This window comes from Crinia signifera, chromosome 19, assembly GCF_055691185.1.
Source record: "Crinia signifera chromosome 19, ASM5569118v1, whole genome shotgun sequence".
Taxonomy (NCBI): Eukaryota; Metazoa; Chordata; class Amphibia; order Anura; family Myobatrachidae; genus Crinia; species Crinia signifera.
Genome location: NC_139226.1, coordinates 139,024,004 through 139,038,188, shown reverse-complemented (window position 1 = coordinate 139,038,188; position 14,185 = coordinate 139,024,004). Strand labels below are relative to the sequence as shown.

Sequence of the window (14,185 nt, the reverse complement as noted above, 5' to 3'; positions counted from 1 at the left end):
CGAGGCGAGCAAAGCGAGCCCCGCGAGGGGACGGTATTCTGTGTCCGCTCGCGGGGCTCGCCACGCTTCGGGCTCGGTGGCTCGCTACGCTCGCCACAGGTTTATATCCAACTCCATGCCCACTTGGATAGTAGGGGTATGAAAAGGACCCCTTTTTCCCATTGAATTCCATGTTAAAATGGACTCAGTCCATTTTAACATTGAATCCTATGGAAAAATCGGGTCCATCGCATCGCATCGCATGCGATATGGTCGGGTGCGATGTGATGGACCCGATTTCAAAATCGGCAGCCCAGTTAGTACATAAGTACCCACTCTACCTTCCGTCCGCTTGCCCCTTTCCAACTCTACCTTCCCTTATTCTTGCCCCCTTCGCACTCTACCTCTCCTCCGCTTGCCCCCTTCGCACTCTACCTCCCCTCCGCTTGCTCCCTTCGCACTCTACCTCCCCTCCGCTTGCCCCCTTCGCACTCTACCTCCCCTCCGCTTGCCCCCTTCGCACTCTACCTCCCTTCCGCTTGCCCCCTTCGCACTCTACCTCCCCTCTGCTTGCCCCCTTCGCACTCTACCTCCCCTCTGCTTGCCCCCTTCGCACTCTACCTCCCCTCTGCTTGCCCCCTTCGCACTCTACCTCCCCTCCGCTTGCTCCCTTCGCACTCTACCTCCCCTCCGCACTCTACCTCTCCTCCGCTTGCCCCCTTCGCACTCTACCTCCCCTCCGCTTGCCCCCTTCGCACTCTACCTCCCTTCCGCTTGCCCCCTTCGCACTCTACCTCCCTTCCGCTTGCCCCCTTCGCACTCTACCTCCCCTCTGCTTGCCCCCTTCGCACTCTACCTCCCCTCTGCTTGCCCCCTTCGCACTCTACCTCCCCTCTGCTTGCCCCCTTCGCACTCTACCTCCCCTCTGCTTGCCCCCTTCGCACTCTACCTCCCCTCTGCTTGCCCCCTTCGCACTCTACCTCCCCTCTGCTTGCCCCCTTCGCACTCTACCTCCCCTCTGCTTGCCCCCTTCGCACTCTACCTCCCCTCTGCTTGCCCCCTTCGCACTCTACCTCCCCTCTGCTTGCCCCCTTTGCACTCTACCTCCCCTCTGCTTGCCCCCTTTGCACTCTACCTCCCCTCCGCTTGCCCCTACGCACTCTACCTCCCCTCCGCTTGTTGTCTCGTCCCCCCCGATGTAACAATTTGCCAGTACACAGATATGCGACCATCCACTGATGATATTTTCATGGTTTGCGGATCATTTTCATCCAAAAATCAGATCTGATCATGGAAGGACCCATTTTACTAGTGACTGGTAGGTGCAGCTGCAGTGATGCCGGCACTGACCCAGAAACACGGCTGCAGTGATGCCGGCACTGACCCGGAAGCGCGGCTGCAGCGATGCCGACACTGACCCGGAAGCGCGGCTGCAGCGATGCCGACACTGACCCGGAAGCGCGGCTGCAGCGATGCCGGCACTGACGCGGAAGCGCGGCTGCAGCGATGCAGACACTGACCCGGAAGCGCGGCTGCAGCGATGCCGACACTGACCCGGAAGCGCGGCTGCAGCGATGCCGACACTGACCCGGAAGCGCGGCTGCAGCGATGCCGACACTGACCCGGAAGCGCGGCTGCAGCGATGCCGACACAGACCCGGAAGCGCGGCTGCAGCGATGCAGACACTGACCCGGAAGCGCGGCTGCAGTAATGATCACTTAATTTAGTCATCAACTAAACATCAGGGTAATTCCTGACTTCGGGTTACTGAATGTCTTCTTTGTGTTGTGACTTTGGGTCCCCATTCCTGCAAGATGCAATAGGTTAATCCTGCATATCCCAGATAACAAGCCTTCACATAATTATATTATTATTATTTTCTATTTAAATAGCTTTGATCTTCGGTGCACATGAGATATAATCACACAATGTAGCAGGCTGCAGTCTCCGTAGCAGTATGGTAATGTGGGATGAGGGGGAGGAGCAGGGAGTCACAAAGGAAGCAGATGGGGTGGGGGGGGGGGGGGAGGGATTTCTTCCCAAATCTCTCACTTTCTGAGTCTCTCATCCTATTACATTTCCCCCATGATTTGGTTATAATGGGACGTTCTGCATTTATGTATGGTCACTTGTGTGCTCTTGCACCTGCTGTGAGGGGTACTGTGATGCTGAGATCTCTGCTGTGTACCTGGACAAAGGCCCTTATTCTAATTCACTCTCAAAAGGCAAATTCCTTCTCAAATGGACAAAACCATGTGCACTGCAGGTGGGGCAGATGTTACTTGTGCAGAGAGAGTTAGATTTGGGTGGGGTTTTACTTCAAAGTGAGATCTATATTGCAGTGTAAAAATAATGCAGCCAGTATTTACCCTGCACAGAAACAAAATAACTCATCCAAATCTAATTCTCTCTGCACAAGTTACATCTGCCCCACCTGCAGTGCACATGGTTTTGTCCATTTGAGAAGGAATTTACCTTTGCAAGTGAACTAGAATAAGGACCAAAGACTCATCTGAGTAGATCACGAATGCTCTGTACTTCTGTGTTAGGTTAACGCTGTGTATGTCACTGCGGAATCTTTGTATATAATATAACTACTAATATGGTATTCTAGGAGCCTTCCAATTACACACAAAAACCTAGCACAGAATCTCCCAAACGCCACCATTACAGTGCAGGCTGTATCTATGCCTGAGCCCAAGTGATTTCATAAGTACAGTTCACCCTGGACTGTAAAGGCAGAGGTTGGGACGTCTGACCGAGCATATGCCAATAAATGTACCAAGCAGATCAATGCTGCTCTAGACTATGCGCAAATACAATACACAGTGCAAAACTAGATGATTTAATAGTTATATATGCACTACATTCTGGTAATCACATTAAAATTACTTAAAATAAATCAAACAAGAAGTTCATAATTCAATCGTTCCCTGTTAAGGCAACACAAGAAGTACACGGAAAGGGTGCAAGTGTCTCTCCAGGAGGCCACCAGTAAAAGGCATCTCCTCCTTCTCCTGCAGGACGGCACACACAGATATGGTATACGGACTAGCACCTAGGTATCTACTCTGATAAAGACTTTGGGCCGGGTGAAGATTTTGATGGCCTCCTCAATCTCCGAGAGTTTCTTCTCCAGCTCTGTGCGTCGGTTCTGGATGCTGAGGGTGTCTGCTCGGATTGGCAGCATCAGTAAGTCCTTAATTAGCTGCGCCTGTGTCTGTTTGATCTTATTTAGCGTGTCCTGTCTTTCACGTTCCGGCATTAGAGTGTGTCCGGGGGGCAATGCTGGGTCTGGAGTCTGCTTCTTGAGCTCTTCTTTTTCTTTCATCCATTTGTCCTTTAGATCCAGGAGGTACTGGGGGACTTGTCCCTTCTGCTTGGAGTCGTACTCTTTCTGCTGCCGTTTCTTCTCTTCCAGGACGTCATTGAGGGTTTCCATGGAACGGGAGCGTCGCATTTGCATCTTCTTAGCATTTCTTGCATTGTGTGCTACAAAGTCAATACTGGAGCCTTGAATCTCCATGGTGTCCCTGGCAGTGGTAGGCCTGCTGGGCACTGGTGACCCCGACCTCTTTGGTGGCACACAGGAACCGCACTTAGAATGAGACTTAAGGAAGGCTGCCTGCACTGTGCTGGGAAGGGTGGGTGCCTCTTGGAGCTTGATTTTGACCCGGGACTCCACATTTTCGTATTTGGGGGACTTCCATAGAGCTTTCACCGGTTTAGGTGCCTCTCGCGCCTTGTCTACCTCCTTATTCCTGCACCGTTTCTGGATTTCCCTCATGCGGCGCACGTTTTCCTTCCCAAAGTCCTTGCTCTTTCTTGGAGGAGGGGACTCTGTGTGGAGAGAGATCCCCTCCAGGGTCAGTAGGGCACCCACGGTGCCCCTCTGCCCCCTCTGCAAAATGTGCTGGGCATTAGGGCCAATTCTGGGTGGAGGTTGGGCCGGACGTGATGTGTAACAAGTTGGATATAATGTGGGGTCCGGTGCCAAAGGGCCCGACAGAAAATCCAGCTTCAGATCAGTGCCTTCCAGCCTCCCACGGGCTGATGCCGGGCGCCTATAGTAGTGTGGAAAGAGAGTGGGGTCGGGGGGAATTGGCCCATTTATTCTGGATTCCCCTTCGCACATGTCTGCAGTAATCCGCACAGTAAACACAGGGGTCTTCCTCAGCACATGCAGCACTCCGTCACAGCAACTCTGAAAGGGTAAAGAGATAGCTGTGAGTTGTACAACAAGCCCACTCATTACTCTGATGCTTGGCTGTCACACTGCTATACTGTGCCATCAGATATCCATTAGTTATAGTGTTTGACAACTGTATACAAGTCCGATTATTATACGTCTGTTGCCAGCATTATATAAAGACTACTGTCCTGCACATAAACAGAGCCTACAGATAGCATGGTGCTGTAAACCAGTATCGTTCAGTGTATTAGCGCTAGATCGGCTGTTCAGCAACATCGCCAATATTGTTATTCAGTGGTGTCTCGTACCATATAGTGTGTATGTGTATCCAGCTTTAGGTCAGTGTATATATATATATATATATATATATATATATATATATATATATATATATATATATATATATATATATATATATATATATATATATATATATAGATAGATAGATAGATACACACACACACACATATACACAATGATACCTTACCCTAACCTATTAGTACTCTGACTGATAGTAATGTGTCAAGTAAGCAGTAAGATCGCATCCATGTGAAGCAAGTAATGGGGTCGGACATGTCTGCATGTACTGTATAATACTCCTGATACTAATGTGACTCCCAAAGGGGTATATATTTACTAATGGGCAGCACGGACGGTGTAATGGTTAGCATTACTGCCTCACAGCACTGAGGTCATGGGTTCTATCCCCACCATGTGTTATATATACACAGGGCAGTACGGATGGTGTAATGGTTATATTACTGCCTCACAGCACTGAGGTCATGGGTTCTATCCACACCATGTGTTATATATACGGGGCAGCACGGATGGTGTAATGGATAGCATTACTGCCTCACAGCGCTGAGGTCATGGGTTCTATCCCCACCATGTGTTATATATACGGGGCAGTACGGATGGTGTAATGGTTATATTACTGCCTCACAGCACTGAGGTCATGGGTTCTATCCCCACCATGTGTTATATATACAGGGCAGTACAGACGGTGTAATGGTTACATTACTGCCTCACAGCACTGAGGTCATGGGTTCTATCCCCACCATGTGTTATATATACGGGGCAGCACGGATGGTGTAATGGATAGCATTACTGCCTCACAGCGCTGAGGTCATGGGTTCTATCCCCACCATGTGTTATATATACGGGGCAGTACGGACGGTGTAATGGTTACATTACTGCCTCACAGCACTGAGGTCATGGGTTCTATCCCCACCATGTGTTATATATACGGGGCAGTACGGATGGTGTAATGGTTAGCATTACTGCCTTACAGCACTGAGGTCATGGGTTCTATCTCAGCGCTGCTGCTATCTGTTACGCTAGCAGCAGGCTGGCGAAGACCTATCTCAACAGCAGGGACAGCGCTGTCCCTGCTGCGGACTCTGGGCTGCGCTGGAGATCTCGCGTGAGTAGGGAGATCCCACGCATGCCCAGTCCTGGGGGAAGGAGATAGCGCGCCAGTGTAAACTGATGCGCTGTCGCCAGGAGGGGACATTTCCAGAGGGGGGGGTTTGCGCTCCCCTGCCTCGGCAGACAAGATGTTAATACATTTTGTCAATGTCCCTTCCTGCTTCGCCTCGTTAATGAGGCACATAGCGGTGGGCGGATGTGTCACTATAATAAATCTGCCCCATAGATTGTAAGCTCCACTGGCGCAGATGTATTAAAGCGGCACTGACTGGGATTGAAGTGAGGGTTCAACTATTCTCTGGTACAGCGCTGCGGAATATGTGTGCGCTATATAAGAAACTATTAATAATAATCCAATAGTGTTCAATCTGTTGACTTATCAACTTGAACCACCAGGGGCTCGCAGGCTCCGCCGACACAGGTCCCGCAGCTCTATCTCCACCTGGCTCTATAGGGCTATAGGGCAGATGCACCTAGCAGTGAAGATGTTGCCCATAACAACCAATCAGCTTTTACCCATCATTTAAGAAAACATGCTTGATAACTAAAAAACTGAAAGCTACTGGTTGCTATGGGCAACTCCTCCACTTTTCACACCGTTTGATACATGTCCCCCTAGATCTGCGTATGCTTCTTTTCCATTACACCCCTGATAGAGTGAGTGAGAGAGAACTGGGGTGTACTCACCAGAGTGAGCTCAGCATCCTCAGGTGACCTCCGCCCCTAAATCTGCAGCTCAGGAGCGAAGCGAGCCCGGTCCCATAGCGCTGTCAGCTTTGCAGCCTCAAAACGAACCGGAAGTACCCGGTGACGTCACGTGGCGACACGACAACAACTGCCTAGCAACCGACTGACGGTTACAGTACACTCTACGCCTTAATTGGCCGCCACTTCCCGTGCCGGCTGTCACGTGATTTCAGCAGCCAATCAGAACGATTCATCGCCAACTGTAAGAGACTCAGCCGCCATGTTGCACGAGGGCAGCTCTGGTATCAGTTCTCGCCATCCGCCATGTTACATGAGGGCAAGTGCGCTGATTGAGCTGCGGCTTAATCGTCACGAGACAAGTAACGGCGACGCGGGCACAAGCAGCACCCCCTGTATGAGGCCGCTAACACACGGGTAATGCCGACAGGCATCGCCCCCGCAACACGCACCCGTGTGTTAGCATCACACACACACCTAGTATGAGTCAGCTGTAAGATGGCGGCGCCCGCAGGCCGGCCGCCCACACACAACGAGGGAAGAGAAGAACGTTCCAGAAGGGTGTGACGTTTTGCGTCACGTGCGAGCGAGGGGCGCCGGGATTGGCGGAGGGCGAGTGAGGCGGGTTCGGGACACCGCCCAGTTCTGGAAGCTTCTCAGGCGGTATATAAGGGAGCCGGTAGGGAAACTCCTCCTCATTCACCTCAGCAGCAGCTCGGAGACGGCGAGCAGCTCAGTCACTGACCGGGGAACCAACGCAGCCGCAGTGCACAGGTACTGGTGAGGGGGAGACGGGGTATAGGCCGGGCCGCAGGGCGGAGGTACTGGTCAGGGGGAGACGGAGTGTAGGCCGGGCCGCAGTGCGGAGGTACTGGTCAGGGGGAGACGGGGTGTAGGCCGGGCCGCATTGCGGAGGTACTGGTGAGGGGGACACGGGGTATAGGCATTGCGGGGGCTGGAGCCGGGGGAGGGATAGGCCGCAGTTTGAGGACTGGTGAGGAGGGGTGTAGGCCGCAGTGCGGGAGCCGGGGGGAGGGATAGGCCGCAGTGCGGGCTCAACGTAGATCGGCGGGGAGTTAGGCCTCCGGGCTGGGCAGGCTCTGTGTCGGGGTGAGATTGGTGGGCGAGGTTTGAGAGCCGGCGGTGATCGCCTACCCTCAAGGCCTGGCGGGGCCACGTGATGTATACGGCAAGATGGCGGCGCAATGCCGCAAAATGGCTTCCTGGGCTGCACCCTGGTGCGCCGGCTCCTCTCCCTGTCTCGTATCGCTGTCCTTGGGAGCCGCTGCAGTACTGCTCCCTCCCGTGAGCTCTAGTCTGCCCCTTTTTTACCCTTCAGGTGATCTCATACCCCTGAGCTGTTCCCTGGGCCGCTATCCCCTAGGTTGGGCTCTGTATTATGGTAGCACATACCCCTCAGCTGTGTCCTGTTCCTTAGGTCGCTAGCCTCTATTCCTTTGGTTAAACTCTGTATTAGGCTATTTCAGGGCTGGGCAATTGTGGCCCTCCAGATGTTGATGAACTACACATCCCAGCATTCCTTGCATCAGTTTAAGCATGGCCACATAGCCAAACTAATGCAAAGCATCCTGGGATGTGTAGTTCATCAACATCTGGAGGGCCGCAATTGCCCAGCCCTGGGTTATTTCATAGCCCTGGTTTGGACCCCATACCTTTGGGCCTGTGACTAGGATTTGGTGGATGTAGTGTGACCTGTTGTCTCTCTCTCTTCTGTTGCAGTAATCATGTCTAAAGGACCAGCAGTCGGCATTGATCTTGGCACCACCTACTCCTGCGTGGGTGTCTTCCAGCATGGCAAGGTGGAAATCATTGCTAATGACCAGGGTAACCGGACCACACCCAGCTATGTGGCCTTCACAGACACTGAAAGGCTCATTGGAGATGCTGCCAAAAATCAGGTTGCCATGAACCCAACAAACACTGTTTTTGGTAAGTTTTTACCCAGTCTGTACTTGGTCTCTAGTACGTAGTTATGTGACTGCTGCACCCTGTGGGACAGTCCTCATTGTGGCAAGAAATAACCTCGTAGGTGTGCTGACATAATAGCAGTAATATCCAGGCTACGTGACAATCCACCCGGAGGGCTGTACCCCATCACTGTAGCTGCCGGTTATTGACACAGCGCACATGCTTCTCAGCACTTTCCAGAGAATATATTTGAAAATAAACTTTTGTTCCTGCCCCAGTATCATGTTTTCAATCTTTAGTCCCTACCACATGTACATGGTTTGTTGGTAACTAATTAACCTACAGTATATTCGATGTAATAGTGTAACTTTGTTTCCTTTAAGATGCCAAGCGTTTGATTGGCCGCAGATTTGAAGACGCAGTTGTACAGTCTGATATGAAGCACTGGCCGTTCACTGTTATAAGTGATGGGGGAAGACCCAAGGTCCAAGTAGACTACAAAGGAGAGACTAAGTGTTTCTTCCCTGAAGAGATCTCTTCCATGGTCCTGGTGAAGATGAAGGAGATCGCAGAAGCTTACCTTGGAAAGGTGGGTAACTAGAACTGGTGCTGGGCGCGCATGTACTTGTGGGAGGACCACTAATATTGTGAAGCCATACACTGTATAATATCTAGCTGGCTGCAGTGTCTCTGCCATGTGCTGATGGTTCGCTGTGATGAATGTTTCCACTGCCATTCGTAGTTTCCACCAGACCAGAGCTGCGAGGCTCATGATGGCTCCATTACCTTCCTTGGATGTCTGAGCGACCACATTTATTTGGCAGGGTATACCCAGCCGTTTAGGTAATGCAGGCACTGTAATACCAGAAGTGTCCTCTACAGCTGTAGGGTGCTGCAGCGACTATGTAGGAGTTGCTACCATTTCTGTAGTTTTTCCAAGGCTGCTGCTAAACCAGCCAGTCCATGTCACCTCGGCATGAGTTGATTAAGGGTTAATGGCTAGCTTGAGGGAAGGGCCGGCACCTCCGTAGGTGAGTTATAAATGCTGGGCCAGGTCCCCTTATCGGGTGTTAAGAATGCACTGTCCTAGCAGGATCATTTTATGGGGTTTCATGTGATATTAATTAAAATACTTAGTGTACATTTTTGTGCTTGTCTTAGTACTAAAGCTTCATCTTCTCTTCTAGACTGTGACAAATGCTGTGATCACTGTACCTGCATACTTCAACGATTCCCAGCGCCAGGCCACAAAGGATGCCGGCACAATCTCCGGCCTAAACGTTCTGCGTATCATCAATGAGCCCACTGCTGCTGCCATTGCCTATGGGCTGGACAAGAAGGTAAGAGGCTGTAACCTAGCCCCGTAACTACTGATCGCTGTGATGAATGATTCCAATGCCATTCGTAGTTTCCTCCAGACCAGAGCCGTGAGGCTCATGATGGCTCTAGTACCTTCCTTGGATGTCTGAGCGATCCAGTCAGCTATGCCAGTGCTGTCCAGCACTCTATATATGTCAGACAGCTGTATAATAAGTCATTACTTAATCAGCATGCAAACTCGTTTACTGTAGTCTTCCTATGTACAGCAGTGTATATGCATGGATAGAAAATTATTTTTATTAGAACACTGATTTATTTGTCAATGGCTTGAAATTAAATTACAGCTTTCAATATGTTCATGTTATGAGCATATGTAGAAAACATTGAATAATTTAGGGAATAGGTATAAATCTGCAAAGTACTTGTATACTTGCAGAGCATGACTTATATTTGTGTCCTCAGGTTGGTGCCGAGAGGAACGTGCTGATCTTTGATCTTGGTGGAGGTACTTTCGATGTTTCCATCCTGACCATTGAAGATGGCATCTTTGAAGTAAAGTCAACAGCTGGTGACACCCATTTGGGTGGGGAAGACTTTGACAACAGAATGGTGAATCACTTTGTAGCAGAATTCAAGAGAAAGCACAAGAAAGATATCATTGACAACAAGAGAGCTGTTCGCCGTCTCCGCACAGCCTGTGAGCGCGCAAAGCGCACCCTGTCATCCAGCACACAGGCTAGCATAGAAATAGATTCTCTGTATGAAGGAATCGACTTCTATACCTCAATCACCAGAGCTCGCTTTGAAGAACTTAATGCCGATCTCTTCAGGGGCACCCTGGATCCAGTAGAAAAGGCTCTCCGTGATGCCAAGCTCGACAAGTCACAGATCCATGACATTGTGTTGGTTGGCGGGTCCACTCGTATCCCCAAAATCCAGAAACTCCTTCAAGACTTCTTCAATGGAAAAGAGCTGAACAAAAGCATTAACCCAGATGAAGCAGTGGCTTATGGTGCAGGTACGTTATGTGGCGACTCTATAACTGTTGTATTTAATAGGTTGCTGGTTCGCTGTGATGAATGTTTCCACTGCCATTCGTAGTTTCCACCAGACCAGAGCCGTGAGGCTCATGATGGTTCCATTACCTTCCTTGGATGTCTGAGCGACCACCCCTACTCCCTGCACTAATTATCCTCAATCTCTACAAAATATAATATCTAAACTTGTATTTTCTCTACAGCTGTGCAAGCCGCCATCTTGTCTGGTGACAAATCTGAGAATGTCCAGGATCTCCTGCTGCTCGATGTCACCCCTCTGTCTCTGGGTATTGAGACTGCTGGTGGAGTGATGACTGTCCTGATCAAGCGTAACACAACCATTCCCACAAAGCAGACTCAGACCTTTACCACTTACTCCGACAACCAGCCTGGTGTCCTGATTCAGGTAATAAAGTCTGCTGCGCTGTGTTTCTTCTAGTCGCTGTGATGAATGTTTCCACTGCCATTCGTAGTTTCCACCAGACCAGAGCTGCGAGGCTCATGATGGCTCCATTACCTTCCTTGGATGTCTGAGCGACTAGAACCTAGCTATAAAATCTCTAAACATTAAAAAAAAAAAGCCCTCTACCCTTCATGCCAGACTCTAACTGTCTTTCCTTTTTCAGGTGTATGAAGGAGAGAGGGCTATGACTAAGGACAACAACTTACTGGGCAAGTTTGAGCTGACTGGCATCCCTCCAGCTCCCCGTGGCGTTCCTCAGATTGAGGTGACATTTGATATTGATGCCAATGGTATCCTGAACGTATCTGCCGTTGACAAGAGCACTGGCAAGGAAAACAAGATCACCATCACAAACGACAAAGGTAAATGTCATCGGTATTTCCTAATTATGTGTCGTCCGCTATGATGAATGTTTCCACTGCCATTCGTAGTTTCCACCAGACCAGAGCCGTGAGGCTCATGATGGCTCCAGCACCTTCCTTGGATGTCTGAGCGGCTAAACTAGAAATGCTTCTCATATATATTTTATTTGTCAATGTTGGCTTAACAAAAACGTAATGTTTTTATAGGCCGTCTGAGCAAGGAAGACATCGAGCGTATGGTCCAAGAAGCTGAGAAATACAAATGTGAAGATGAGAAGCAGAGAGACAAGGTCTCTTCTAAGAACTCTCTGGAATCCTATGCATTCAACATGAAGGCAACTGTTGAGGATGAGAAGCTTCAAGGCAAAATCTCTGACGAGGACAAGCAGAAGATCCAGGATAAATGCAATGAGATCATTCAGTGGCTGGACAAGAACCAGGTATGTGTGCTGGGCAGGTGGTGCTTCTAGTCGCTATGATGAATGTTTCCAACGCCATTCGTAGTTTCCTCCAGACCTGAGCCGCAAGGCTCATGATGGCTATAGTACCTTCCTTGGATGTCTGAGTGACAAATGCCTGATAATGTATCTGGCCTGTGTAGTTACCTGTAATTCCTCTGCATAGTTACCTGTAATTCTAACCACCCTTTTCCTTCCAGACTGCAGAGAAGGATGAGTTTGAGCACCAGCAGAAGGAGCTTGAGAAGGTGTGCAACCCCATTATCACAAAGCTGTACCAGAGTGCAGGAGGCATGCCAGGAGGAATGCCCAGCGGCTTCCCAGGAGCAGGCGGCGCACCATCAAGTGGTGCATCATCCGGACCAACCATTGAAGAGGTCGATTAATCTTGAACGGCATTCCTCATGTTAGTCTCACGATTCCTAGGGCGAACTTCTAATGGCTGTTCTGTGTTAATTCCCATGTAAGCTGCTGTAAAGTCTAACTTTGGGGCATTAATACTTGAAGTCACTCCACCAGACAGAACACCATTGCACTTTACCTGTTATGTAACAAGCATTTGTTCTGGAGAATAAATCCTATTTAATTGGCTTTTTCTTGTCTTTCAACTACTACTTGGTGGGATATGGCACAAAGGGTTCATCTTGTATTGGCTTACTCATGGCAGTCATTCCTATCAATATGCAGTGCCCTAGTCCTGGGGTGTTCAGGTACACACTGGGCCTGAGGGTATGGAGAGGCTGGTAGTGGATCAGGCTACATAGGTGTAGGCTGGGTTAGTGCCTGCGGGGGTGGCTGGCCAGGTATGAGCAGTTCTAGTGCATCTAGATCGGTTAGTCATTCATGGCTGAATCTGTTTTGGTCCAAGCGGTACACTTACAAATACACAAGTGCCAGGCAAATGGGAAGGTGTTATGCTGTACCCAACAATACATAGAGCAAAAAAAACAGCCACGTTATAAAGGACATTTAAGGCTAACTACATGATAAATGGAAAGTTTCCTACAGTTGACACTAAAGCAATTGCATATAAGCATGCTGGATAAATCTAGTTAATTTCTGGGCAGGTCCAGCGCTCGGTACAATGCTGTCACATAGCTAGGTGAGTGGTCTTGCATTGCTCAGCAAATCTCCCAGTGTGTAGGCCTATTTAAGGCTTTCTAGCTAAATGAGGTTGGATAGAATAGCACTGGATTGGGTTCCCTTGCTTGAGCAGTCACATCACCATGTTCAGTGTCAAATGCTGGTTATAGTGTTACAGCTCCCATTGCACAATTATGTAAATGAGGTGCTTGTGTGCACTACTCACTCCTAGTGAAGGGATATATAGTCTACATACATAGCTCTACTTCTCTCCTCACAAATGAGCATTTACTTTAGCTGGTTTTGCACCAAGTGCAAAATGTTTATCTAATGTGTCCATGAGTCTCAAACACTGGCAGTGAACTACATCTCTCACATGCACAAAATGCAGCAGACTAGCTTTCAAAGCTTTTGCTTTGAGCGGGCTTAATTGTATATTCTTTGGGACATGTTAGGGGCCACAGGCTAATGCTGGGTAGTGGGAGAGGAAGCTTCCAACAGCCAGGTTGCAGCACTACGCATTGGTGCGGGACCCTGTGATGGGTGCTTATTCTGGCCGAGCAACCTGGTGTTGGGGACCCAGCATTGCTGTCCTGCATAGCCTGTAATGCTGGCCTGCCCCCCCGGACTACATTCAAGACTGCTTATGTGCAAGCTGCCATAATGTGCAGACACTGCCTGCCGCTTCAAACCCCCCCCCCCCCCCCCCCTGGTGTTGGAACCAACATTGGTGAGTGCATTATCTGCCTGTTCAGGGCTTGCAAAACACCTTACAGGGTAGCCCAGTGCTATGGTCAGGGAAAGCTCACTCAGCACCTTAGTTATTACTCTAACATGCCCTGGGAGGAGGAGCCTGTGCACAGAGACGCCTTAGGCAAAGAGGACGCACCAACACGCATTTATGTGGAGGCCTTCGTTATAGTTGTCAAATGCCCTTTGTTTAGAGGACCCACCAGCCTTACTTTCAAATGCCCTTAGCAGATTCTGGCTTTGTTTCCTAAATAGGAAGTTTTCCCTACCTAGACTGTTTACTTCCCTTTACCCCTTTCCATGTAGCAAATCTAGTGAGATCTATGCTGCCCATCCCAACTGCGTCTCAAGGACCCAGCCAATCAGAATTTAGAAAACGTCCTCAAACTTATCTACACTTCTGCAGGGGCCGTAGCTAGACCTACCCTGGCATCCGCTTGGGTGGCTAAGGCTATGGTTGAATGGGCAACTTACTCGCC

General features: G+C 49.7%; 2 protein-coding genes and 6 non-coding genes across 8 annotated transcripts; 7 read left to right on the top strand and 1 right to left on the bottom strand.

The window, feature by feature from the left end:
* Positions 1 to 2,803: 2,803 nt before the first annotated feature.
* On the bottom strand, positions 2,804 to 6,806 carry ENKD1 (enkurin domain containing 1). Its single transcript, XM_083163511.1, has 2 exons — positions 6,287 to 6,806; positions 2,804 to 4,183 (listed from the first exon to the last, which is right to left on the bottom strand). The coding sequence occupies exon 2, from the start codon at positions 4,112 to 4,114 to the stop codon at positions 3,038 to 3,040; it is 1,077 nt and encodes a 358-aa protein (XP_083019637.1). The 5' UTR covers positions 4,115 to 4,183; positions 6,287 to 6,806; the 3' UTR covers positions 2,804 to 3,037.
* Positions 6,807 to 6,920: 114 nt separating this feature from the next.
* Positions 6,921 to 12,464, top strand: HSPA8 (heat shock protein family A (Hsp70) member 8). The gene is made up of 9 exons (XM_083163510.1): positions 6,921 to 7,078; positions 8,045 to 8,254; positions 8,617 to 8,822; positions 9,421 to 9,573; positions 10,016 to 10,571; positions 10,794 to 10,996; positions 11,217 to 11,415; positions 11,623 to 11,855; positions 12,074 to 12,464. The coding sequence occupies exons 2-9, from the start codon at positions 8,050 to 8,052 to the stop codon at positions 12,257 to 12,259; spliced, it is 1,941 nt and encodes a 646-aa protein (XP_083019636.1). The 5' UTR covers positions 6,921 to 7,078; positions 8,045 to 8,049; the 3' UTR covers positions 12,260 to 12,464.
* Positions 8,942 to 9,040, top strand: LOC146044491 (small nucleolar RNA SNORD14). Its single transcript, XR_014464928.1, has one exon. It is a non-coding gene; the product is annotated as a small nucleolar RNA SNORD14 (small nucleolar RNA).
* On the top strand, positions 9,608 to 9,706 carry LOC146044495 (small nucleolar RNA SNORD14). The gene has a single exon (XR_014464931.1). It is a non-coding gene; the product is annotated as a small nucleolar RNA SNORD14 (small nucleolar RNA).
* On the top strand, positions 10,621 to 10,719 carry LOC146044494 (small nucleolar RNA SNORD14). Its single transcript, XR_014464930.1, has one exon. It is a non-coding gene; the product is annotated as a small nucleolar RNA SNORD14 (small nucleolar RNA).
* LOC146044490 (small nucleolar RNA SNORD14) lies at positions 11,030 to 11,128 on the top strand. The gene has a single exon (XR_014464927.1). It is a non-coding gene; the product is annotated as a small nucleolar RNA SNORD14 (small nucleolar RNA).
* Positions 11,451 to 11,549, top strand: LOC146044496 (small nucleolar RNA SNORD14). The gene has a single exon (XR_014464932.1). It is a non-coding gene; the product is annotated as a small nucleolar RNA SNORD14 (small nucleolar RNA).
* LOC146044497 (small nucleolar RNA SNORD14) lies at positions 11,886 to 11,984 on the top strand. Its single transcript, XR_014464933.1, has one exon. It is a non-coding gene; the product is annotated as a small nucleolar RNA SNORD14 (small nucleolar RNA).
* Positions 12,465 to 14,185: the final 1,721 nt, after the last annotated feature.

What these genes read in the sequence shown, in the direction of transcription:
- ENKD1 (XM_083163511.1), bottom strand. Translation starts at nt 4,114, where the DNA reads ATGTGCGAAGGGGAATCCAGAATAAATGGGCCAATTCCCCCCGACCCC.
- HSPA8 (XM_083163510.1), top strand. Translation starts at nt 8,050, where the DNA reads ATGTCTAAAGGACCAGCAGTCGGCATTGATCTTGGCACCACCTACTCC. An exon ending in CAGAAGCTTACCTTGGAAAG is followed by an intron (nt 8,823 to 9,420) that starts GTGGGTAACTAG and finishes CTTCTCTTCTAG; the next exon opens with ACTGTGACAAATGCTGTGAT. An exon ending in AGCAGTGGCTTATGGTGCAG is followed by an intron (nt 10,572 to 10,793) that starts GTACGTTATGTG and finishes TTTTCTCTACAG; the next exon opens with CTGTGCAAGCCGCCATCTTG.